At 38.7% G+C, this 25908-nt stretch overlaps 4 protein-coding genes across 4 annotated transcripts; all 4 read left to right on the top strand.

The window, feature by feature from the left end:
• Positions 1 to 150: 150 nt before the first annotated feature.
• On the top strand, positions 151 to 2638 carry LOC117477707 (transcription termination factor 1, mitochondrial). The gene is made up of 2 exons (XM_034124426.1): positions 151 to 235; positions 906 to 2638. Exon 2 carries the CDS (start codon positions 948 to 950, stop codon positions 2094 to 2096), a length of 1149 nt encoding a protein of 382 aa, XP_033980317.1. The 5' UTR covers positions 151 to 235; positions 906 to 947; the 3' UTR covers positions 2097 to 2638.
• Positions 2639 to 3005: 367 nt separating this feature from the next.
• Positions 3006 to 11061, top strand: dus3l (dihydrouridine synthase 3-like (S. cerevisiae)). The gene is made up of 16 exons (XM_034124425.1): positions 3006 to 3084; positions 3662 to 3762; positions 4510 to 4768; positions 4866 to 5217; positions 5502 to 5563; positions 5657 to 5746; positions 5917 to 5958; positions 6692 to 6844; positions 6996 to 7112; positions 7509 to 7574; positions 7670 to 7780; positions 8708 to 8804; positions 9921 to 9996; positions 10273 to 10461; positions 10551 to 10679; positions 10785 to 11061. The coding sequence occupies exons 2-16, from the start codon at positions 3686 to 3688 to the stop codon at positions 10855 to 10857; spliced, it is 1893 nt and encodes a 630-aa protein (XP_033980316.1). The 5' UTR covers positions 3006 to 3084; positions 3662 to 3685; the 3' UTR covers positions 10858 to 11061.
• Positions 11062 to 11904: 843 nt separating this feature from the next.
• Positions 11905 to 15941, top strand: LOC117477705 (zona pellucida sperm-binding protein 4-like). Its single transcript, XM_034124424.1, has 12 exons — positions 11905 to 12098; positions 12805 to 13347; positions 13437 to 13546; positions 13631 to 13781; positions 13956 to 14078; positions 14169 to 14338; positions 14651 to 14748; positions 14855 to 15003; positions 15131 to 15308; positions 15381 to 15516; positions 15717 to 15791; positions 15861 to 15941. The coding sequence occupies exons 1-11, from the start codon at positions 11939 to 11941 to the stop codon at positions 15789 to 15791; spliced, it is 1893 nt and encodes a 630-aa protein (XP_033980315.1). The 5' UTR covers positions 11905 to 11938; the 3' UTR covers positions 15861 to 15941.
• Positions 15942 to 17285: 1344 nt separating this feature from the next.
• Positions 17286 to 24875, top strand: cndp2 (carnosine dipeptidase 2). Its single transcript, XM_034124423.1, has 12 exons — positions 17286 to 17514; positions 18413 to 18490; positions 18842 to 18985; positions 19076 to 19238; positions 20749 to 20837; positions 22003 to 22203; positions 22291 to 22375; positions 22516 to 22676; positions 22786 to 22950; positions 23736 to 23877; positions 24396 to 24543; positions 24673 to 24875. The coding sequence occupies exons 2-12, from the start codon at positions 18431 to 18433 to the stop codon at positions 24737 to 24739; spliced, it is 1425 nt and encodes a 474-aa protein (XP_033980314.1). The 5' UTR covers positions 17286 to 17514; positions 18413 to 18430; the 3' UTR covers positions 24740 to 24875.
• The last annotated feature ends 1033 nt before the right edge of the window (positions 24876 to 25908 follow it).

Here is a 25908-nt window from a genome sequence, read left to right as displayed (position 1 = left end):
ATCAGATTTCTATTTTCCATAATATGGGTAATCTGATTGTATACTTCATTCCTGGACTGTAGGGATCAATTTGAATTGTTTTATAGTTTATTCTGAAAATGTCTGAGATGAATTTGAAAGACGTGGAACCAATGTTCGTCTGTCAGTACACCCGGACCTCTCCAAACTGCTGCACATGTCTTTCCTCATGCCGTGGGATTGTTGTTGCGCTTGTTAGAAAAACCAAACGTATATGGTATGCTTTTTTAATCTAATTTCTTCACAAGGAATATCGCTTTGAAACATTGATAATTCATTGTACATACTAAATGTTTAAACGTTTTCGGTCAATACTTGTTCGGGTCTTTCAGGCAGTCATTTGGGGGCAAACAAAGTTTCTGACGTAGCTGCTGTAGCTCGTCTTCGTGGTGTGTTTTTGTCATATATCTGTACATTTAGCCATCACCTGGTTTCAAGGTAGTCAATAACTACTGCCTCATCGTAAGAAATTAGAATAATGTGAGTTTTCCCTTAGCACAGAGTCTTAACAGAAGCTGACATTGTCATGTATCTGTAGATATAAGAAATATCTCCCAGATTCAGATGTTAAATACACAATTTGATCAACAAATGAAATGAACTCCATTGATAGGAGATTAACTATCTCAACACCTTACAACATTAAAATGCTTCAGACATGTTTCAACATAGAATCCAACCGAATTTAAAATATATTCTATCTAAAAAATATATATGCATTTTGAGTAATTTTGATTCACATATTATTGATCATATTTACTGTTCTTTTATTTAAGTAGGGAACAAAATATTAATTACATAACAAACAGTATGCCGTTTACGTTCAAACTGAATTTTTCCCTTTGACTCCATCATTGTTTAGCTAAACATGTTTATTTTTGTTTCAGTTTCTCTAAAACAGGCAGAGGTGTTACAAAGTGGCTTTACAAATGGCAGCATTACCCGGAGTAAGGGCTCTCCAAAGGCTTCATCAACCAGGGACATTTCAGCGGTGCTTTGGGCTCATCCCAGTACAGTTGACACCAACCTGTCTTCCCAGGAGGCTTTGCACTGCTCCTACAGGTAGTAAGGAGCGAAAGCAGCCGGACACCCCAGAGAATGTATCGCTGGTGGAGAATCTGACCATAATGGGAGTTGACTTGAAGATGGCACGCCTGCGTCAGCCCGGGGTGCTTCGTAAAGCCTTCACAAATGAGCAAGCTGTCGCTCTCTTTTTGGACAAAAAAGGTGTCCCTACTAACACAATCGCCAGCATCATATCCCGTTATCCTCGCACTATCACCCGCTCCGTTCAACACTTAGAACAGCGCTGGGAGCTGTGGAGAAAGATCTTCAATACTGATGACGAAATTGTGAGCATCCTGTATCGCTCACCTGAGTCTTTCTTTCGCTCCAGTAATATTGCTAACTTGGATAACAACATCACTTTTCTCACCTCGCTGGGACTGAACACCAAAGACCTCCATCGTCTGCTGACCACAGCGCCGCGGACATTCTCCAACAGCTTAGAGCTGAACAAGCAGAGGGTGGCCTTTCTGAAAGAAATATATGCCGAACTTGGCGGGAAGAATCCAGAGCAGTTTCCTAAAGTTGTAATATCCAGAAACCTTTACATTCTCACCAGAACCACGAAGAGAGTCAGGACAAATTTCGACTTCCTTAGAGCTTCTCTTACGTTGAGCAATTCAGAACTGCTCGACCTCTTTCAAGGGTCTGGAGCAAAAATACCGTACCTTTCTAGTGAATATCTGAACAATAATTTTCAAAGTCTTGAGCAAAAGATGGTAGCACTTGGCTGTCAGAAAGCTGACATTAAGGAACTAATCCTCAGCTTTCCAAGAGTTCTGCACTTTGGGCAGGACAGGCTCAGCACTAAACTGGACTGTCTGTTAAAAGGGGGAATAACAATGAAGCAGATAGTGGGAAAGCCCAAAGTGTTAGATTACAGCATACAGAACATCTTAGGGCGACTAGAGGAGCTGAAGAGAGTGGGATATGACTTTCAGGAGAAAGGCATCAACGTCCTGGACTCTAGCCAAAAGCGCTTTGTTTCAAAGATTGCAAGACTTGATGCCTGAGGACAGAATATAACTTCGTTATATGATGTTACATCATTGTGGATGCTGCTTTTACTTGGGCTTGCTTTACAAACATGTTTTGTTCATTTAGTAAGTAGAATATGATTTCTGACTTTTGGATGTCTCTTTTGTAACACTGGTTTGGTTTGGCTATGACAAACATGTTCCCTGATTAATCATAAGGTCTGTAAAATAAGGAAAAACTAAATCACAGTATGATGTTCAAAGTTCTTGTTTTGTCCAACCAATTATCCAAAAACACAAAGACATTTTATTTTTCTATCACAACTAGTGCAGCAAATGCTTACAATTGAGAAACTTGCTGCTTCAATGTTCTGTCAATTGACTGACTGTTTGAGTTTTATTAGCTAGTCATTTATTGTTAAAGATTGTACTTTTGTACCACTGACACCTGTTAAGAAAATCCTCTTCCATTGATTTGATCATTTTATTTCTTCATCATGTATACATTTCATGTTGGAGAGTTGCTCTTAGAATTCATGTGAGGATACAATCTCGAAATAAAAGTGATCTGACTGTTACAAGGTTAGTCTTTCTTTTTGTAATGATCTTTGTATGGGAGAATACATGCACGGAGGTTTTGTTTTTTTTAATGATGGAATGCCTTTAAAGAAAATATATGATATAAATCCTATTATTTTATTTGCAAAACATATAACCCTGCCAGCAATATTTTTATCTTTCTAAACATAATGGAGCTTTTCTTCGCTAGGATTTGTGAGAACAGTGTGACGTTAGCTTATTGGGCCATCAGATTTCTATTTTCCATAATATGGGTAATCTGATTGTATACTTCATTCCTGGACTGTAGGGATCAATTTCAATTGTTTTATAGTTTATTCTGAAAATGTCTGAGATGAATTTGAAAGACGCGGAACCAATGTTCGTCTGCCAGTACACCCGGACCTCTCCAAACTGCTGCACATGTCTTTCCTCATGCTGTGGGATTGTTGCTGCGCTTTTTAGGGTAAGAGACAAGCATAATCAAAGTTAACTGTATTTGTTTAGTGTTTTTACTTTAGCTTTTTAAGTGCTATAAATTACTCTTAAATGCGTTAGCAAGCCAGCAGCTAATCGTTTCTGTGAACATCATTTATGTTAGCTGTTAGCTTCTTAGCAGGTAGATTCAGTTAAAGCTACAGTAACGTTAGCTGTTTACAAACTTAATATAAAAGGTAAGTTACTCTGGTAATGTTAATTTGGATTCATTTCAACAGACAGGCAACCTAAATGAAGGTAACGTGATTTTGCTATAGCACCTTTCATACAAGCAATGTAGAACAATGTGATTTACAATGAAGGAAATGAACATTGATTGAATATGCTTTTTCACATTTATTTCACAATAAAATGCATTTTATCATAGTAAACACTTGAGAAATATAAAATCAATGTTAAACTAAAATGAAATATAACCCTGAAATGCATAACCAAAGGTGGATATCCAAAGCCACTGTATAATAACAATAATACAAAGATTCTGTCATGTGATACATTAGTTAGTACGATTTAATCAGTGGATTAATCGATATGTTTTCCAACAGAGGGATTTGGAGAAAGCCTGTGGGATGGAAAATGCTATGGAGGAAACTGTTGAAAAGAAGACTGATGTCATTGTGAAGGGCGATGCTGCACTCAAAACACAGTAAGTTACTAGCTTATTGTGGAATACATGAGATAGTACAACTGGTGGAAATCACTGCAAACCTTCTCACGTGTTGTCTGGAGTATATACTGCTTGTATACAGATGATATGACAGTAACCACACAGTTGTCAAAATGCTGAGCGCCATGACTTGCCTTAGACAGGTTCCATACTACAGCAAATCTTGTATTTTAATCAAGTTCTCTGTTGTTAGATCAACTTGTTTCAGCCATTTAAGATCTCCAGCTTTTACCTTTTCCTTGCATCTTGGAAAATTGTGTCAGAAATCCCTTATCCATTATAACACTTGTATTACAGCTGACACCGCACCAGTTTGACTTATTTGAATGTGTCCTTATTGGCATACGCAGAGATACTATTAACTTGGGGCAGGAAATGCCTCTCAACTTGAATAGAGTAATCCACTGTTTCCCAGAAGAATAGCATGGACTCAAACATTTCACCCTGCACGCTGCTTTTGTCTGATGTAGTCAACAGAACTGCACAGTTAGCAAGAAGGCTTAGCAGCTCCATTGTATGCATTTAACATCTTGCACAGAGTATGGACTCAGCTTTCCTTCCAGTTTTACAAGGACCAGTGAGCCCTTCATTTAATTGTACCATAACTGAGTCATTAATGTGGTTTTAGAGCAGCATGCAAAGGTGACAGAATATTCTGTATACTATAAATGCTGGCCTCAAATGTCTCCAGTCGCATATCTCATATCTCTTCTTTTTTATTTGCAGATTCCTAACCACCAAAGACAAATTTCATGAGTTTGTAGACTCTGGGTGGAAAGGCCCAAAAGGACATAAGACCAGCGATAATGACAAACCTGAGGAGGAAAAAGAGACATCTGTGGAGGAACCTGAAACAAAAAAATTCAAAGTAGACCCTGAGGAGAGGAATAAAGTTGGTAAACGCATTCGGGGACAGAATAAGTCACGGCCACACACGAAGCCTAATGCCTTTGATGAAAAACGACTATGTCCTTCAGTCATTCAGGTAGAAAATGTTAACATCATTCTGGAATACCACATAAGTATTTTGCAATCACTATGTCTGCTAATGGTTATTGTCATGACTTTTCCCATCCATGCAGGACAATAAGGAATGTACCTATGGAGACAAATGTATCTTTCTTCATGACGCAGCCGAATACATGGCCTCTAAGCTCGCTGACATCGGGGAAAGCTGCTACCTCTACGACACATTCGGAAAGTGTAGTTATGGTCTCTCCTGCCGCTACGCAAAGGCGCACACCACACCTGACTTCAAAACCATGGAGAATGCAGAGCTAATAAAGGCCAACGAGGGCAGGGAGACGGTGAAGAACAGCCTGAAAAAAGAGCTCCAGAATCAACTGAGGAAGCGCTCTGTAGCCTTCAAGAAGTCAGAGGAGTACCTCAAAACACTTGCAAACAACAAAGAAAAAACACAACAACTTGGAAATGGTAAGACTATATAAAGTTTTTTTTTGTAAATGTCCTATATGTATATTCTTCCAGCTCTCAGTCGTTCTTGTCTCATAATGAATCTGTTCAGTGGTTTAAAACTGTAATTGGAAAAGGAAGTGAAGTGAGTCTCTGTGGCACTCATTGGAGCTTTCATTTAATCAGCTCACTCTATTCAGTTATCGATTAGCAACATGCCCGTCATTCCTCATGATATAAGTTGAACAAAATTAAAATAAATTCAGTCTTATAACTCAGTCTTTTTTTACACCTTGGTGATACAGCTGTAGTATCTGCAGATCCAACAGGAGGGGAGCAGCGTGTGTCTACTGAAGCAGAAACACAGGTACAAACTTTTACTGAGCACAACACAGTATGTATACATGTTATGTTGCTCAGTATTTTACATGTTTTTTTGTACATGTTTGCTTTGTAACAGGCCAGCCAAGATAAACAGCCTCCAGTGAAGACTATTGGCCCACTCACTGATGAGGATGTCATTAAGTTGCGCCAATGTGAGAAGAAACAGGTATATCTCGGGCCAAAATCTTTACTGCAATATCCATTTCATTATCGGTTATCCATTTTTTTGAATTGTACAATTTAATTACAGCCAGCTGATACTGTTAAATCAATCAAGTCTCTGCACAACTCACTTCTGATTTCTAAGGAGTGATGTGTTCCGTCTCTTTGTTCAAGGTGGACTTTCAGGACAAGCTATACCTCGCTCCTCTAACAACTGTAAGTACAACCAGATTTAATTGAGTCCTGAGGATAAACATATTATTGCTGTAGTTATATGCTTAACTGCTGCCAAACTAATCAAATTGAAGTGATTCTGATTCTAAGTTTTTTATTAAAGGTCCCCTATTACACTGTTTTTCTTCAATATATTATAGGTCTCCAATATATACAAAACATGTCTCTGAAGTGTTTGGCTCGAAATATCAAACAGATCGTGCATTGTAGCATCCCATAAACCCCTCTGTTTCAGCCCTGTTTCAAAAGTGCTGATTCTCTGTCTGTTACTTTAGATGAAAATAAGGAGCCACTCCCCACGCCCCTCTTAGAGATATTTTGTTAAAAAGAACACACTGGTGCTCTAGGAGGAGATTCAGGTGATAAGGTGGGCGGGTGTTACCTTGGTTGGTTATTGGCTAATGGTTACACAAGCCAAATAACCGTTATGACATCATAAAGTGACCAAAATCTGATCAGCTCATTTTCAGACAGGTTTTTATATAAATGGATCAGGACAAAAAGAGAGCAAATCTTTTTTCCTGAAAACTTTCAAAATCTCTTTACACAGAGGGGACACATGGTTATGTATAAAAGACATGAAAAAGAGGATTTTGCACAATAGGTGACCTTTAAGTTTCTACTCTATAGAAGCAGAATTAAAACATATTATATCAAATGCTAGCCCAGATATGAAGTATTGACCTGACTTTAATGATTCCCTTTAATTCCCTAGTGTGGAAATCTGCCTTTCCGCCGTTTGTGCAAGCGCTTTGGAGCAGACATCACCTGTGGGGAGATGGCCATGTGCACCAACCTGCTGCAGGGCCAGCAGTCAGAGTGGGCCCTCCTGAAGCGGCACGAAAGTGAAGATGTTTTCGGCGTCCAGGTGCTGTTCCTAGATTTCTTTAACTCCTCAGAACAAATCTGCTCTCTTTGATGTTGTTAACACTTTTAGACAAACTACAAATTGTATTATTTTACTGTTATCAAAAGATTTTGTTAAGTTGTCTGAAGAAAAGTCCAAATGTTGTCTTCAGGTGGAGGGCTGTTTCCCCGACACCATGACAAGGTGCGCAGAGCTCATCAACAACAACGCAGATGTTGACTTTGTGGACATCAACTCTGGATGCCCCATTGACCTCGTCTACAAGAAGGTACACCCTCCATAAAACCCATTAGTTCCACTGTGTTTTCACTACTTTATGTTATCCTCTCTGTCGTTTACATTTGAGCGACTTCACACATACTTGCTGCAGTGTGAATTATCTTTAGATCAGTATTTCTTTGAACTGAAGTTCAATTAGAACCCACCTAAAAGCTTAAATCCACCCCCCCTTTGTTTGATACAGTCAATGCCAAGAAAAAGATAAGCAGAATTATCTTTTTCTAAATAAGGCAGGCCAGTCAAAGTAAAATAACATTAAACCATGATGACTTTAAGCTTTAAAGTCAGACAGTCATTTGTGTTTTATGATCCAGTGTATAAAGCATCGTTGAACATCATCATGACACTCACTGACCGGTGGTGTTTGTTTGCTTTCCCTCATCAGGGTGGAGGCTGCGGCTTGATGACACGCAACAGAAAGTTTGAACAGATAATCAAGGGAATGAACCATGTAAGTTTGGGTGTTTTGACCCGGTTCAGCTGGATGAGATGTCTTGTTGAATTTAGGCTTTTAGGAGGAAAATGTAATTTTCTTTCTTCCTGAAGGTCCTTGACGTCCCATTAACAGTCAAGATCCGCACTGGTGTTCAGGAGAAGTGCAACATAGCGCACAAACTTATTCCAGAGATGAAGAAGTGGGATGTCTCTATGATCACAGTAAGTAACACGGCATGCGTTTGAGCAGGGGGAAAGGGTATCGACCTTCATGTGTTGAAAATTATTAGTATAGTGGCAGTTTAAAGTGGACCTATCATGCTATATTTGAATAATATATTGTAGGGCCATACCTATATAAGGTATATTTATACGTTTTCTTTTTCAAAATACCAAACAGATCATGCATTTTAGCCATGCCTCATTTCGCTCTATTTTGCTCTCCTCCACCCTGTCTTTGCATGCGCTGCAGCTGACCACGCCCCCCTGCAAAGGAGGGGGCCGAGTTACGAGCGTCATGTTACCATGCTGTTACCATGCTGTTACCATGCCACGGCAACCTCTCATTCCCCTGATAGGTGGAGAGTTGGCCACATAGGCGGAGCTCCTCCGTCCTGACGTCAGAGAAATGTTCAAACCTGTATCAGTCTGTATCAGATGCGTTGCAGCCCTGTTTTTAGAGATTTGGGTATGGAGGAAAAGAGAGGGTTGTGTTTTCTGACACTTGGTGAGTTCCCTGGAACACCGGGGACACATATTCATGTATAAAAGACGTACAAAAGTGCATTTTGCATGATAGGTCCCCTTTAATTAAAAAAACACCTGCAAACAACGGCAGTCCAGTCAGTCTCGTTTCAAATAGTGTAGGAACAAGTGGACACTTGAATGAAAATCATATCAAATCGTGTATTAATTCATGTGGCTAGCTTTATTATTTTCTTACGTTGTTGTTTAATTTTAATGCACTCAACAAACCTCTTTGAAATGTAATGTGAGAGCACTTGATGTGTCTATATATCTAAGGTGATGTTACCATTTTGCATTTTGATTGACTTGATTGAACTACATTTGATGCAAGTTTGATGCATAATATTTTTTCCTCCTTCAGCTTTAAAGTATGAGAACACAACTGATGTAGTTTCCTTACAGTTGCATGGCCGATCCAGAGAGCAGCGCTACACTAAACTAGCTGACTGGGACTACATCACCACCTGCTCCAAACTGGCTAGTCCTGTCCCCCTTTTTGGTATGTGAACTTATTTTTCAATTTCTTGATTGTAGTTACACACACTTCAGATGGGGGCAAACTATTATATATATATATATATATAGGGTTGGGAACCGAAACTCGGTTCCAGATGAGAACCGATAAGAAAATGCCAGGTACCCATACAAAATACACAATTTCGGTTCTGCTTAACGGTTCCTAAACGCGGTAGACCTTGTATTCCACTGCGCCGCGGTGACCCGGTGGAATACAGGGTAAGGGCGGACTGGCCATCTGTGTGTTCTGGAGAATCACAGAACGGCCGGTCGTCAGCGGGCCGTTGACGGCCGGCTCGGTACGTTGACGGCCGGCTCGGTACGTTGACGGCCGGCTCGGTACGCTGACGGCCGGCTCGGTACGCTGGCGGCCGGCACCGTCCTTAATTTTTTTAAACGGCATTTTTTTTTTTTTTATTTCGCCTTTATTTATACAGGTGTAAAATCTCATTGAGACACAAGGTCTCATTTGCAAGAGAGACCTGTCAGTGGTAACACTACCACACAAAGTTACAGACAGACAGGACACTAAACACAGAGGCAACAATAAAATACAACATCGCATCATGTAAGTCCACAGTTGCCCCGCAGCGAGGCTCCCCCCGCCCTCCCGTAGACAGTTCACAAGCTCAGTCACTTCATAACACCAAAGATGGATCGCGGTAAACGCTCTAAAGTGAGGCTCCACTACACTAAAAAAGAAAAAGACAAGGCACAGTGTAGCTTGCCACAGGTATAGCTCAGTTAAAATAAGGCACAGCTATTGTGCAATACATTTGTATTGCATGTATATTTTTTATTTGTAAAAATGTCAGTTAAAGCTTAAAAGAATAAAGATATTTTTGTTATCTAAACGTTTGACCTCTTTCTATTACATTTTGGAATCGAAACGGGGAATCGATAAGAACCGGAATCGATAAGCAGAATCGGAATCGATACATTTCAAACGATACCCATCCCTATATATATATATATTTATATATATATATATATATAGGTGAAAATAACTCCATGTATGCATTTTGATAATCCTGCACAGGCCTAAGAAATGTTATCTATTGTTGGTAATGATTGAGACTACTTGTGTTTATTGTCCCAGGTAATGGAGACATTCTGTCCTATGAAGATGCCATGAAAGCAAAAGAGACCGGAGTTTCTGGAATTATGATTGCAAGGTTGGTGCCACTTATAGTGATTAAATAAGTAGACAATATAATAGAAACACAGAGGCAAAAGTCAAGATTGTAAAAATATTTTGTCCACCCTAGTTTATTTACTATGTTGTATCATTGTCAGTGAACTTCTTGTGTGTTCTTACTTTCACAGTAATTTAGAGGATTATTTAACCCATAACCAGTCATGACCAGTGGAATTACTCTATATTACAGAGCCGAATTATCTTTGTGGTGAACTTGAAACTGATTGTGCATGTCTGACTTTTGGATCTTCAGGGGTGCTCTTATTAAGCCCTGGATCTTCACCGAAATAAAGGAGAGCCGACACTGGGACATCTCGTCCAACGAGCGACTGGACGTCCTCCGGGATTTCAGCAACTTTGGTCTAGAACACTGGGGCTCCGACACACGGGGGGTGGAGAAGACCCGCACCTTCATGCTGGAGTGGCTCTCCTTCATGTGCAGGTAGCGAAATATTGTAATTATGAAAGCAATATTTATGACTTTTAATTTGACCAGGCCGCTAAATATATGAGTTTATCTCTGCCTCTTAGATATATTCCAGTGGGCCTGTTGGAGCGGGTGCCACAGAAGATCAATGAGAGACCTCCATTCTACATGGGCAGGAACTACCTGGAGTCACTGATGGCCAGTCAACATGCTGGGGACTGGATCAGGATTAGGTGAGCAGGGAAACATCAAGAAGCACCATTTTAAAGTCAGGCTACAATAAAATGAACTGTTGATGTATTTACTGATTCTAATGTCCTTCTTTTTCCCCTCTCCAGTGAAATGCTGCTCGGACCTGTACCAAAGAATTTCATCTTCTTGCCAAAACATAAAGCCAATGCCTACAAGTGATTTTCGTTGAAATATCTAGTACTTCCAATTGTTCTTTTGTTTGTTATTGGCTTTAGAGAATAAGATTCAAAGAAAGCTAATCTATTGTTATGAATAATAAAGGTTGGAAGAGTCTGATTATTGACCTGTGGTGATGCAGTAGCAGAATACATGGCGTGTTTGTGTACTTGAATATATGCAATAAAGTATTTTTTTGCCACACAAGATATTCCTCTTTCTTTTATTCTGAATGAAATTATTTGATATGAGTCATTATGAAATATATTCTGACACAAACATCCAATATTACTCATTACAATACTTAAAATCTATTTTTTATATGAAAAATAAAAATAGATATGTTTGTTATGATATCAAATTGAGCAACACTGGGAATCATTTACCATTTTGATAAAATATATACTTGGTGATCAGTTTAGTAACAGGATGTAGAGGCTTTTGCTGAACTGTTTTGCCCAATGATCTAAATATATTGTGATTTCTTGAGTCTTATTTTTGGTATAATACTGTGACCTGAAATTGGTCAGGACACTTGTGAAGTGTATTTTTGTATTTTCTCAATAAGGCTAATAAAGCAAAGCAGAATTCCCAATCTGTATGAATTATCAAATATGTTTAATTACCTTTTGGATATGAACATGTGTTGCATACTGCCCAATGCATTTCATGTTTTTTTCAATTGTTAATAGGTCCTTACCAAGTTAATAACAAGTATTTATTATTCACAGTTGATAACTGAAATATGTATAAGATACAAAAAGTGAACATTTATCGATGTATAATCATTCAATATTTTAAGTGGCCAAATTGTAAACCCCTACATCGGTGTTGATAAGACTCATGAACATAAAACAAGGCCTGTCTATTTTCAACGACTTCTGTTTGGAGCACATATGCGAGATTGATTCATACATACACACACACACACACACACACACACACACACACACACGACTTGATTAGCAAGTGCCAATCAGCAGCTTTCAGGTGCAATCAATTAACTCCAACCACTACAGCGTGGCAGGAGGTTACGTCTTCATTCGACTTTCTGCAGCTGCTGCAGGGTTATTCACTTCGAGCCATGGCTGGTATCAAGGTTGATGTGTTGGCGGTGCTGGTGCTGTCTGGGACTCTGCTGCTGGGTCCAGTGCGGGGATGGAAACCAATCACCAGCGATCAACTCAATCACTTCTACGAGACCGGGCAATGGGGAGAACCAGAACCAAGCGTGACCTCCACAGGTAAGCCACTCTCAATCTTCCTCAATGAGTGAAAGCTGTTCGCTGTTGCAAGAAAACTCCTCCATCACATTATGTCTGGGCCTGGAGTTCTTAGGTTTTCTTTTAAAGCTTAACAATATGTTTTGAAAGGAATTAAAATACTGTTTTACAAGTGAGAATTTGAGGCATGAAAGGCTCTTTCTCAACTAAATTCTCTTGAGGTTTAGCTGCTATATAATTTTTTTGTTTGGTAGCACCAGTCATTTGGGCTTTAAAGGACTGTTCCTGTTACTCGTATAGCCTACTGACTTGATGACATTTTCTGTCTTGTAAGTGTTAAGAAGTCTGTGTTCCCTGACAAAATATTTTGTGTTTAGTCTTGGGCCAGTTTTATCAGTTGCAATACACTTGAGTGGAGTGAAAAAGCTCAATCGATGGGAGTAAAAATTACATTTTTGGAGATTTCAGAAACTTGTTCAAAAAAATGTGCTATTGCAAGCATCAGTTATGATGGGAGGGGTTAAGGGTTTGAGTCTTCACAATGTGTTCTAAAATGTATTTCATTTTAGCTACAAACTCCCTTTGGGCAGACTTGTGGCGGAGTCTGCACTTGGCACTATATATTATATACAATTATGGAAATGGCAACAATATTTAGCTGTGTCTTCACAAAAGGTTTTTTTGACTGTATTCATTTGACTTTGGTAACAATGACCGCTTTCTCTAGATGACCACAGTGACTTCGATGAGGTGATTCCTGAGGATGAGTTGCCTGAATTGGGCCCCTCCACCGGTAGAAACCCCATGTCTGCTCACCATGGATTCGAGGAGGATGTAGAAGATTATCATCCACAAAACTGGGCCAGTGCTCCGAAAAGTGCATTTAAGGTGGAATTTGTTGATGATTCCCCAGAAAGAAACATGGCCAGATGTAGTGAACGAGAATTCCAGACGGGATTTCAAGATGCCCCTCCAAGAAACTTGGCCAGAGGCACCGAACGAGAATTCCAGACGGGATTTCAAGATGCCCCTCCAAGAAACTTGGCCAGAGGCACCAATAGTGGATTTCAGGTGGAATTTGATGATGATGCCCCAGAAAGAAACATGGCCAGAGGTATTGATCAAGACTTTCGGACAGGATTTGTAAATGCCCTTCCAAGGAGCTGGAACAGCAGTACCTGTCCTACTTCGTCTGGGTTAAGTGTGACTTGTAGTGAAGCTGGTTTCAAGATTGTGCCGACGGGTTCCCTAAGTGATGTTAAAGTTTTGGGTATGTATTTGACCTTGTCTGCCAATTTGTAATATTTGCTAACTGCATCTGGTCAACTTACTATGACTTTTTAATCCTTCCCCCTCCAGGCTCAAAGGAATTGATGGCTGTCATGGATGCTCCAGGGTTTTGTGGTTATAAAGTGAACGCTTTCCAGAAAACCTTGACTGTACCCTTCACTGGGTGCAATGTGAAGCATGTAAGTGAATGAGAATTTTATTTTATTAAACCTTGCATTTAGGAATTCACTTCCTAAAGCTCCTTTTTATTTGTAAATGATTAGACTGATGGCTACAGCCTGCAGTTGTTGTACGTCGATGAGTTTGGTAGCACACAAGTCACCACTGCGTTTTGTGACAAAGTGCCCGACCATGGCCTGTTCCCTCGCACCAAACCCAGGCGTGTCTTCATACCAACAGAAGCGCCAAAAACAAGTGAGTGAAACTGCCTAATGAGCTATAAACTAATTGTTGGAAGACATTTAATGTTGCACTGCTGAGGCTGTACTACATATTTATGATAAATGACAAGTGTAGGAGACTTGTTCTTACTTCGAGGGTGGTTTTGTGGAGTAAGGCAGGCACTTTAAAATGTCCCTGCCTTTTCAGATTGTGCTGTCCTCTTAGGGGAGAGGGTGACTTGTGGCACTTCAGGAATATCTTCTGCTGACTGTGAGAAGACTGGATGCTGTGTGGATTATTCTACATCGGCATGCTACTACCAGCTGGATGGTATGGCTCGTTTAAGGAGATGTTATGTAAATGTTTTACCGAATTTAAACTATTAACACGGTAGATTTTTATTGTCACTTTTCTCTTCAGAGTGCACTGGGGATCAACACTTTGTCTTTGCCATTCGCTTCGACTCTGCATCCATCCCTTTGGACCCCACAACGCTTGTCATTCCTGGGACAACTTGTAAACCAGTCATTGTTAATGACAAGGTTGCCATCTTCAAGTTTAAAGTTACCGAATGTGGAGCTCATGCCTATGTAAGTCGTTCCCTCTGCATGACTGTTTAACAATGCACTTTTCAACGAGTGAATTGAGATGATGATTCTTCGAGCTAGTGATGTCAAACTTTTAAGACTCAGAATTGACTCGCGAAAAATCTTTAAACCGCAGCTTAAGTTAACTTCTCAAATGGGACAACCCAAATGAATCCACACATTCCTCCACCTCAAGGATAAATTGTTGCGATTTTTCAGGTAATAAATCACTATAAAACGTGTCTGACTGTGCCTAAGGCATTACAGATATACAGTGGTTGACTTGAGGGAAAACTGTGTTTATTTTTCATACAGGAAGTTGCTGGGACAAAGATCTACCTGGCTGAAGTGCAGACTATTGTCAAAGCTTTAAATCTTAAGTATGGCATAATTACGAGAACTGATCCACTCAGGTTAGTCGGTTAATTAAAGGTATTTTTCCAGCAATGTAATGTTGTAGCATTGTCTTTACTTTTAGCACCAAGCTTGAACTGACTTTTATTAAACAATGTCTTGTAGATTCATGGTTGAATGCCGCTACGGCCAATCGGGCTCTCCTCCACAGTCTCTTGCTAATGCAGGCTATATGGTCAAGACTCCATCTTCCAGCTTGCCATCATCTGTCATGTCTGATGGCTTGTATGGTGTACAACTGAGAATTGCAACAGGTGAAGTTTTTCTGTTTATTCATTCCAAATGAAATTCAAATGTTTACACTTGGCTGGAGTTGGCTCATTCAAAAGCAAATCAAACATTTGTCCAATTTCTATACATTTGCTTGTTCAACCTCAACAGATCAGACTTATTCAAACTACTTTGAAAATGCCAAGCTGCCCCTGCGACTTCTCCTTGGCAAACCAGTGTATCTTGAACTGCGCCTGCTGTCCCCAAAACCAAATGCAGCAATTATGGTCAACTATTGTATTGCTTACCCTCGCTCTGCAAAGAATGCCCTGGTGCTCATTTATGAAGGGTAAGAATGGCCCCATTCATGTGTAATAAGGTCATATAATTATCCTAACCGTAACTTCTGTTATATCTGCAGGTGTACCAATCCTTATGGCCCAAATGTGGCCATCCTTAAAGTCAGTGACCTTCTCACACACCGTCACCAGTGGCGCTTCATGGTCCAGGCCTTCCAGTTTATGGATCAAGCAACAAACCAGTACCTCAATGAAGAAGTGAGTCAAAGTATTAAGGAAGCCTTGCTGGGTTAAACGGTCAAAACTATGCCGTATTAAAGGTCTTGTTTTGACTTTTGCTAAAGACTCTTACACATTGCTAAACTTTACTGTTTTGTCTACAAAGGGAAAATTGGACAACTTGTCCCTCAAGGATTTATGAATGATTTATCATGTGGTAAATGTTTATTTCCCTGCAGATCTACTTCATGTGCTCTGCTGAAGTCTTTAAGACAACAGAGAAGACTTGTGCAGAACGGGGCTTTGATGGATAGGTGAGAATCTAAACCATGCAATGAATTACCAACTTTTTCAATGTCTTGTCAATTTGAGTTTGCTTCTAGACACGATGAGGATCTGCAGCTGAAGACATTAAGAAAACAATTTATTATTAACTGGAAAAAATAAAGTTTTATAATACAGCATACAATGGTCTGTCTTGTGGTGTTATGATTTCTGCTCTTCAAAAAGGTGTTCCATGTCATGCTAAAATGAAATTGACAATGATACATTTCCAACAACACTTGACTTTCTAATGAGGAAAACTCATTTCAGCAGTGGGTAAGAAGTTCAGTTATCACAAGTTTAAAGACCACCTCATTTAAATCAATCTCAGCTATGCCTCCAAATGTCTGATATACTTTACATATATTATTCCTGTTAGTGCTTTTCTGATTTGGCCTTTATTTTCAAGATGGCACTACACTTGGAGGAAAAGGGTACTTGCAGAAACATTGTTCCTAAAAGTCCAGCTTAATTTTAGAATCTGATTTACTTAATGACACTGTAATGGCGAGTCTGTTCATACAAGGAGACTGCCATAGTTTGAAAGTTGAGCAGAGGGCACCCATAGAAGGGGGACCTGAATATTCAAATCTACAAAGAGGGACTAACAATCTCTCAGAAGTTTAGCTTCACCTCAGCCAGTTAAACCATTTTTTTTTTTTTTAAAACAAGCTGAACATTACAACTAAAGGTCACACACACCATTTCTGTCCAGCGCTAAAATGTAGTGTAGGCTTATTTAATTAAATCTGATAGAATTCTGCTTAATATTACGAGACACAATTTCTAAACATTTGACATCCTTTAATAGCTGCACTGTCCATGTAGAGCACTTGAATGTATCCAACAAATGTCCACAGTAAAACTATTAACTTGTTTAAGTACTCACAATTTTGTAAAATTGAATGCTGTTGTGTATTCTCTATCTGATGTTGCCTATTGTGAAATACTTTAAACATTAATCGGCCTTTTAGGCCCTGGCATTGGACAATGCCATTACCTTAACTCGGTCTACCACTAATTGTAACATTTATTATTAGTTTGAAACTTGATTTTCATTACAAAGCAGTCATGCTGGAGACAATGTAGATCAAACATATTAGTGTATGGGTAGAATTGAAAGTAATGGGTTATGTATGATCAATTTATTGGTCTTTAGTAACATCACATGGCAAAATTAACAACAAAAGGCCTGAAAGTTTGGTGCTGTACAATTTTAAAATACTAACATTATTTTGAGATAATCGATGTTATTTAGTTTGAGAACATTACACATTTATTTCATCACAGGCACATTTTTCATATTTCTTTTACTGTCAAAAATGACCTTCAATTCTTGGTTTGAACAAAATAATTATACAATCCAATATTTCTACATTTACGTAGGTAAAACATCAGAGTAGTACTGTTGCATCAGTCAGTGTAGGTAGGTTTGTCAGAGAGGGCTGCGCTCCACTGTTTACGGTTTCTGGACCTTATGAATGAACATGACTAAGCATCTGTCGCTGACCCACAATCCTTTGCGCCGTATAAAATACGTAAACAGTCACTTTGTGTCCATACGGTGAAGTCTCTCTGTTCTCTTTTATTGCCTGCCTAAAATAAAATATCAACTGTTCCAAAGCTTCAGCTACGTTTGAACGTCATAAGGAAACCAGACGTCGGGTGAGAAGAGTCACATGTGGACATCAGCTGTACGGGAATAAAAACGAGGTGAGTTTGGTTTGAACTAAACAGTTGGTTTTAATGCTTCTTTGTGCGTTTCAGAAATAAGCTCACCAGAGCATGTGGCAGGAACAGAATACGTGTAAACATAAGCTATAATTCAGTGTAACTTGAACCTGCTACTGCTACTTTTAGAGGTATTATCTTAGCCTGTTAGCTAATGGCACTCAGTCTGAGCTGTCAGCTGCCTTCACAGTTAGCTGCAGAACTGTTTTCTGCGTACAGTCAAAACTAGACAGTGTTTACTTTTATAAACCAGCTCAATCAGACTAGATCTGTTATGAAGTGCAGATTCCAGTATTCTATGTATTCTTAGCATAGATGGCAGATATCTAGATGTAAATGTTCTGTTAACAAAAGTGTGTTAAATGTTTCTGTCCGGGTCAGCAATGTCCCGATGATACAGAGACGTTTCTAGTAAAAAGATCAGTTAGAGCTTAATTATATGGCTAAGATTTGTTTTTCAAACCATTTAATAGGCACTCGATGCCTGATTTATTTATTTATTATATTAAGGAAGTTAATGCATATATTTTTTTAATGGACCAAAAGAACGATTAAAGGGATATGTAAATATTCATACTTGCAACTTGAGGTGAGGGAAGTGAGCTTCGTGCCTTAATAAGACCTAATGATCATGTATTTGTACCTGCTTTTCTATTACTAAAAACGACTAGATACACAAAGTAGGTAAACAGCTGTAGCTAAACTATCACCAACTCAACATCCTCATACCAAACATGCTCTTCTGGCACTGCTGGATGACAGAAGCCACAAATACACTAGTAGTCAGCAGGTTTGCAGGAGGGTGTGGTTTGTGTCCTCCCATAAGAAAGCGACGTGGTGGTGGTAAAGTCTCACTCCTCTCTGCCTGTTAAACCATCAGCTTCTGTCGCTGGCAAAGATGGCTCATCTCTCAGCGCTGTTCAAGTATGTGGACGAACACCAGGATCTGTACGTGGAGGTAAGCTCATCTTAAGTGACATTCATTTAGTGTAAGTTTACTCCCTGTGTGACCTCCTATTACTGGCAACTAATCCTAATGGTGATTGGATTGTAGTCAAATATCTGTCTTCACTTGATCATCTCTTGTTGTTCTTATCCTGAGTACTGAGCAGCATTGTAAATAATTGTCTCTTAGTTGGAGTGTGTGATAATTGCCCAAATATTATGCCATGTTCGACTCGAAGCTAAAATAAGCTTTGATAAAATGTTAGCCATAAACGTATCTGACTTAGACATGATTTATGAAACATCTAGAGTTGGTCGTACATGCTTTCTTAGATAATATTTAAATGTATTCTTGGTTTCCTAGCGCCTCGCAGACTGGGTGGCAGTTCAGAGTGTGTCTGCTTGGCCAGAGAAGCGCGGGGAGATCAAGAAGATGATGGAGATGGCAGCCAAAGACATCGAGAGGCTGGGAGGAACTGTGGAGATGGTGGACATCGGCAAACAGAAGGTGTTAAATTACTTCTGTATGTAACAGACTAGGTCCTCTTTCGTAAATCGTCTCTATAATGTATTTTCTTGTTTTTGTTTGTGCATGCAGCTTCCCTCTGGAGAGGAGATCCCTCTGCCACCTATAGTCCTGGGTCATCTGGGGTCAGACCCGGCCAAGAAGACGGTGTGTATCTACGGCCATCTTGATGTCCAGCCGGCCAACATCGTTGACGGCTGGGATACAGAGCCTTTTACCCTGGTGGAGAAAGACGGTGAGAGAAGACGTTTTTGGTTTCTATTTGATACAAAAATAACCCTGATTCTGTTTCGATATCACCCTGAACGTTGCCAAGTTGAAAACAATACACCTTTACTGGAAGTTATTTAAGGAGACTGGAATGTTTTCTCTTGCATGAAACACAAGCCATGTTGTTAACTTCAGGGTTTCAGTTCCCAGTCTTCATGCAATGATTTCTCTACTTTCGTGTTTGGCTCAACAAACCTATTGTATCATATTGCACTCAAATAAATGACAACATGTCCTTCAGAAAAGGCATGATGGCAGATAAAGTCAATCAAAAAAAGAAGGACATTATCTGAGCCATGTCCAGATTACAGAATGAAATGAATCTGGTATTTTTAACCATTTATTTGAATGTTTAAATCTCATTTGAGGCTCAGTATAACATAACAATGAAATCGCACTCCTTCTTTAGTGTGCAGTTTCATCTTCATTACTTGTGTGCAACGTCTTGTTAAAAGGCTCTTTGAGCTTTTATTATCTTTGAGCTTGTGATTATATCACAGTTTGCTGCATATTTCCAAAGTCCAGTCAAGTTACCTCATGCTGTAGGGTAGAGGCGTGCTATCAGGTCTTATCTTCACGCGTTGCAGGACGAGCTGAATAAGTGCTGATGTATTTAGCAGAATCAGTATGCAGCTGCTCAAAAGGCAAAGGTCAAGCTGTTTTTTTGTAAAATGTTTCTATGTAATGTATTTTCTATTCACAATTACACAAGAGCTTAATGACTTATCCTTTGTAATGTTCAAGGTTCAAGGTTCTTTATTGTCAAACTAACATAGCTACAGAGTCATTATGTCGTTGAAAATCTTAGGTCACAGGCTTCTCCAACAATGCAACACAATAATACAGATAAGCAGACAATATTAAAGCAATATTAAAGTATATTATATTAAAAGTAATACAAAAAGATCCAAGTTATTGGAATGATATATTAGATAATAGATAGATATTACTAAGTAGCAGTTCAGTTGTTTAACAGTCTTCAGCGCTCTCATCTGCTGTTGTACTTGACATATAAAGAATGTAATATATTTTCAACCAAATAATACTTTTTAGTTTATTTTTAAATGTATCTGGATTGGTAGGCTATCAGATATCAGCATTGTTTTATTATGAAGTTTGTTGGATATTTTCAAAATTCCTCTTGTACTTTCTGGAGTCAGCTGACAGAAAGTACCCCAACCACTTCCCCCTGTCTCCTTCCTGTTGACTCAGCTCTGTTCTTGCCAACGTCATGTTTTACTATCTGGTTGTTTAAATGCTGATTGCTTTCCACTTTTCATCATGTGAAAGGGTTCCTAAATTTGCACGCACTACTAGCTAGTTTCTTAAAATACTTTCAACTTATTCTGTTATCGCTACAACTATATGGAAACCACACATTTAAACAGAACTTTTATACATATACAACTTTCAGAAACATGTGTAAGAAATAACAAGATCGAGGGCTTCAAACTAAAACCCTTTTGTCTTTGTAGGTAAACTCTTTGGAAGAGGTTCAACTGATGACAAGGGTCCCGTGTTGGCCTGGTTCAACTGCATTGAGGCTCACCAGAAGCTCAATCAGGTAAACTTCCCACCGCAATTTAATCTCTAAATTAAACTTAAATCAAGTAAAAGAGTACAACAAATGTAATTGTCGGTGATCAGACCTCTGTTACAAGACTTGGTGTATCCCTGATTTGGGTGGTACAGAGCTTTTCATTGTGAAGATGATGAAAAACGTATTTTAGTTTTGGTTTGACCATGTTCTATCTTAAAATATCTGAAAGCTGATTATTTATGACTTAAGAAATTGGGTGTGGATGGGCGTTGATGAAAAACATCTACACACACAATGAGTTTACCAGCTGGAATTTTATTTGAATGCCAAAGAGGAAATATACCGAGGTGTGGTGATGTATTTCAGGTTGTAAACATGGTTTGGAATGTATTGAAAGTTAATTAAATGAAATGAACCTCTTGTGTACTTTCTAAGATAACACCATTTGAATTTCCAAAGGGCTTTTTGGAGAAACAGATTGTTTTTGTAATTAGTTCAGGTTTTTAGGTTGGTTCTCCAAACCAACTTGTTAAGAGATGTTAGTTATTTTGGACAGCAGACACTACAACTGAACTATATTATGCTTAAAGCAGTATCTTATACTCGTTTGTTGTGATAATGCATAATATTCATAAGTTAATATGCAGTATTCTTTTAGTATTGTGACATGGGACCTCATTATTTGAATGATTCTGCATTATTCTGAGATATGAATTATCTCTGTGATAAAGTACAGAGCCGATGCATGTTAAATCCCTTTCACAGCTGTCAGCAGGAGAAGTGGTCAAAGGTCTTTAAAGGAAATCAGCAATTATTATCTTATCTAGCCATTAAGTAATGATTGAACCAAGTCACGTCACCTGCATGTTGTTTTGAATAACCTTTACTGTTCCTACATCAGAGTTTCTGACTAGTATTTCTGAGTTAGTATCTGCTTATTAATTTACATTTAGATAACGTCATGTTGGACCACGACATCTCATTAAATGATTTTTAGCAAGATGCCATTCATTTAATATATTATTTTATTGGTTCACTGACCAATGCTCGTTTCAATAAAGCATCATAAGGAGATGAACAGTTCTACCATCCTACTATACTATAAACTCAGTAAGGCCTTTGTTATTATGTAAATGAAAGTGTCTTTATTTATTTTAGAATTACATTTGTCCTCTTATCTCACATGCAGGAGCTCCCCATCAATATCAAATTCTGCTTCGAGGGTATGGAGGAGTCTGGATCCGAGGGCCTGGATGAACTGGTGTTCGCACGAAAAGACACCTTCCTAAAAGATGTGGACTACGTCTGCATCTCTGACAACTACTGGCTCGGCAAGACCAAACCCTGCATCACTTACGGCCTGAGAGGAATCTGCTACTTCTCCATTGAGGTGAAGTCTGACTTCACACAGATGTGTATTTTGTGAAAATGTATTCCAATGAAGCACAATACAAATATTGCTTTTTTGTATTTAAAGGTGCAATGTGGTGACAAGGATCTTCACTCAGGGGTGTTTGGTGGCTCTGTTCATGAAGCCATGACCGACCTGATCGCACTTATGGGTAAGTGAAGCTGATAATTGAACTATAATCTTATAAAAGTAATTTCAGTGCAGTTTTAGTGAGAGAATGGTAATAAAAAAGATTTTTCTCTGGACATTTTAAGTTGAGTTTAAATGTTGTGTCTGACTCTTTCTAAACAGGCTCCCTCTTGGACAATAAGGGGAAGATTTTGGTTCCCGGGATGAACGACGATGTGGCCCCTCTGTTAGATGAGGAGAAAAAGCTGTATGAGAAAATTGAATTTGACTTGGACGAGTACTGCAAAGACGTTGGAGTTGGACAGCTGCTGCATGACACCAAGGCAAGGCATTGATTTCTGTTGTTTAAATCTTTCAAAGGTAGAACAGTTCCCTGGGTCCCTGCATTGGAATCCATCATAACAAAGGTTTATTGTCATTTTTTTACTACAGGAGAAAATCCTGATGCACCGCTGGAGGTATCCATCCCTTTCTCTTCATGGTATTGAGGGAGCTTTCTCTGAAGCAGGAGCCAAGACTGTCATCCCCCGCAAGGTCATCGGAAAGTTCTCCATCCGCCTCGTCCCCGACATGGACCCCAAAGTTGTGGAGAAGCAGGTAGACCCGGAAATATCAAAAACACAGATCCTCATGCTGTCATCTGGTATTGTTCATGTGACTACAAAACTGAAACTGTCTCTGCTAGGGACATTTGAAATGATTTGACTTTTCCAACCACAGTCTGTAAGTGGTAGTGTGTCACAAAGATGACTCACTTGGTCGCGCTGCTTCAACAGAAATGTTGCAAGTCAAGCAGATTTAGAGAGCGGCCTAAATGTGTTCAGTTCCATTAATAGAGAAAAAAACAGTTAAAAAAGCTGCATCTATTCCTCTTGGCATTCAAGCAGTGATTGATGTGGTTATCGTGTCTGCTAATATGACAAGAACTTCCACTTTTCAAGAATTTAGTTTTGAAATCATGTATTTTGTATTATTTTCTAACTATATTCAACTTCTGTTTCTAGTGAGTTTGCCAACAGCTTAGCTAGGCGGAAAATATATTAAAAACTATAATCACATACCACAGTTACATTTAAATGACATCCGCAAAAGTTAGGCATTCATAAACCAGTCATTCAAACAAACACCCTATTGCTGAGAATTAAGTAAGATAATGAATTGTAGTTTTCTGTAAATGAATAGCATTAAGCCATTATGGACTCATTTATTTGCATACATTTATGCTAATTAATTGTAATGATTATTAAAATCCTGGTATGTTGTAAACAATGGGGTTTAGTTTTAGCATGTCATTAATCTCCACTGACACATTGTGTTAAATTGTAAAAAAATATCCTTGGTGCTTTGATTTCACTCGTTTTTTTTCATTTTTTGTTGTCAAGGTTATCGATCATCTGCAGAAGAAGTTTGCTGAACTGGGAAGCCCCAACAAGCTGAATGTGTACATGGGCCACGGCGCCAAGGCCTGGGTCTCTGACTTCAACCACCCGCACTACATGGCCGGCCGAAAGGCCATGAAGACAGGTACAGAGGCTGAGTCATGCAATACCAGAAATGTATCTGGATAAAGGCTCTTTTCACTTAAAACATATACTGCTTACACCCTCCATTTTCTAGCTAGTTTAATCGTTTTGGGTTTGCCAAATCTTTTAAATCGTTTTTTGTTGTGGGGCTCATACCACTTAAATACTTAGGTAGCATGTCTTAACCATAAACTGTGTCCTTGCTAATCAGAGTATTCCACAGATGTCACTATCGGAAGTTTCAGTGTTAGAAAATATTCCCCATTTGTTTCAATTGTAGCTAGAAAGCAATGAAAACCAAAGCCAGACTTAAATCAGAAATAAATAGGATGTCAAGATAACACAAAGGGTTAAGTGGGTCTTTTCTTCGTAACTTCTGTGAAATAATTTCTTTTTTGATCATTATTGAGAGAGGATTTGGGTTGGAATATTATCATTCTCGTTGCACTCTGTCTTTAATGTTGTAGATTATTTTTCCAATTGTATTAATCCCATTTTCTCCTCCTTGCTGTGCCGTAGTCTTTGGTGTGGAGCCTGACCTGACCCGTGAGGGAGGAAGCATCCCCGTCACCCTGACCTTCCAGGAGGCCACGGGACGTAACGTCATGCTGCTCCCTCTTGGATCCTCTGATGATGGAGCTCACTCCCAGAATGAAAAGCTCAACAGGTATGACACATTGCACTCCTGATCTACTTATTTCCTTTCCTTCCTAAATCACTGCGATTAAGAAGTGAGGGGGAATACCTCGAAATATACACTAAATAATAATAATACTTTATTTTTTTCCCATTTCAGAGTCAACTACATTCAGGGGACCAAGATGCTCGGTGCATACTTCCATGAGGTGTCCCAGCTGGAATGAAATGATGTCTCGTTATGAAAAAATGTAAAATATGTCCATCCTTACTATCAGAGCCATAGCCTTTGTGGTATGAATTACCTTTCAGTCAGCAGTTTTATACAAACCTCCTGATAATAAAAATGTTTTTGTTTGTAACTCTTTGTTGTCCTGTTTATTTATGACCTGCACTGCACCACTTATTAATTTACAATAACCTGTAATGTCCCTGGATTTTGCAGTTTTTTTCATTGTGATACTTGAAGCGTGATTAAAGAAAGTCTGTGATTACAATCTCTAATGCTCTCCTGTATATCAAGGAGTATCCATATTTCATATAATCACAGTACAGCGAGTCCCTTGCAAAACTAATCCCCAGTTACTATGTTACTATTTTTCTGCACGTCAGAGATAGGAAATAAATGATTTATTATAACTTAAGAAGAAAAGATACACGTTTGGATAGTTCCACACTCACAACATTTGTAAAGTGACATTTTTTGGTTTATTTTTTAAACATTTAACATACTCGCCATATGTACCAGTGACAGAACAATAACCTATTTTGACATTTAAGTCTGAAAACTTTTTAATTACAAAGTGTAATTTTTAACAATAACAATTCAGTGGTGGAGGATTATTCAGATTCTTAACTTTAGTATAAGTAGCAATGAAACAATGCAGGAATACTATGTTACAAGAAACAGTGCTCTACATAAAATGTTACTTAATAAAAAATATACCAAATATAACAAATATTTTGCATTAAAGTACAGTAGTACCAAAAACAAATTATCTTTATGCAGAATAGCCCATTGTTTTCATTATATTATTATATTTATCAATATACTGTATTATGTGTATCGGGTTGTTATGAAACCTGTATATTCTAACTAGTTGAAAAAGTTGTTATCTCTATGCAAACAGCCCATAATAGTCAAACAAAGGAAATTAAAGTGTATTTGTCTTTCGTCCTGTCCCTTTAAGAAGCAGGCGGATGTGGATTGATGCTGCAGGAAGTGATGCCTGACAGAGTAAAACGAGTAAAACTAAAGGCATGGGTTTGAAATTCAAGAGATTCAAAGCTATGCAAATACAATTCTTTTTTTGTTACTGTATATTATCCTCTGTCTTTATTTTGTCATCGTTTATACATTCCCCCACTTGATAAAGTACCCTGTAAAAACAGAACA

Source organism: Trematomus bernacchii, unplaced genomic scaffold, assembly GCF_902827165.1.
Source record: "Trematomus bernacchii unplaced genomic scaffold, fTreBer1.1, whole genome shotgun sequence".
Taxonomy (NCBI): Eukaryota; Metazoa; Chordata; class Actinopteri; order Perciformes; family Nototheniidae; genus Trematomus; species Trematomus bernacchii.
This window is presented reverse-complemented; position numbering and strand designations above follow the sequence as displayed.

What these genes read in the sequence shown, in the direction of transcription:
- LOC117477707 (XM_034124426.1), top strand. Translation starts at nt 948, where the DNA reads ATGGCAGCATTACCCGGAGTAAGGGCTCTCCAAAGGCTTCATCAACCA.
- dus3l (XM_034124425.1), top strand. Translation starts at nt 3,686, where the DNA reads ATGGAAAATGCTATGGAGGAAACTGTTGAAAAGAAGACTGATGTCATT. An exon ending in GCCAATGTGAGAAGAAACAG is followed by an intron (nt 5,747 to 5,916) that starts GTATATCTCGGG and finishes TCTTTGTTCAAG; the next exon opens with GTGGACTTTCAGGACAAGCT. An exon ending in TAGTCCTGTCCCCCTTTTTG is followed by an intron (nt 8,805 to 9,920) that starts GTATGTGAACTT and finishes TTATTGTCCCAG; the next exon opens with GTAATGGAGACATTCTGTCC.
- LOC117477705 (XM_034124424.1), top strand. Translation starts at nt 11,939, where the DNA reads ATGGCTGGTATCAAGGTTGATGTGTTGGCGGTGCTGGTGCTGTCTGGG. An exon ending in ATGCTACTACCAGCTGGATG is followed by an intron (nt 14,079 to 14,168) that starts GTATGGCTCGTT and finishes TTTTCTCTTCAG; the next exon opens with AGTGCACTGGGGATCAACAC. An exon ending in ACAACTGAGAATTGCAACAG is followed by an intron (nt 15,004 to 15,130) that starts GTGAAGTTTTTC and finishes CAACCTCAACAG; the next exon opens with ATCAGACTTATTCAAACTAC.
- cndp2 (XM_034124423.1), top strand. Translation starts at nt 18,431, where the DNA reads ATGGCTCATCTCTCAGCGCTGTTCAAGTATGTGGACGAACACCAGGAT. An exon ending in ACCAGGATCTGTACGTGGAG is followed by an intron (nt 18,491 to 18,841) that starts GTAAGCTCATCT and finishes TTGGTTTCCTAG; the next exon opens with CGCCTCGCAGACTGGGTGGC. An exon ending in CGACCTGATCGCACTTATGG is followed by an intron (nt 22,376 to 22,515) that starts GTAAGTGAAGCT and finishes CTTTCTAAACAG; the next exon opens with GCTCCCTCTTGGACAATAAG.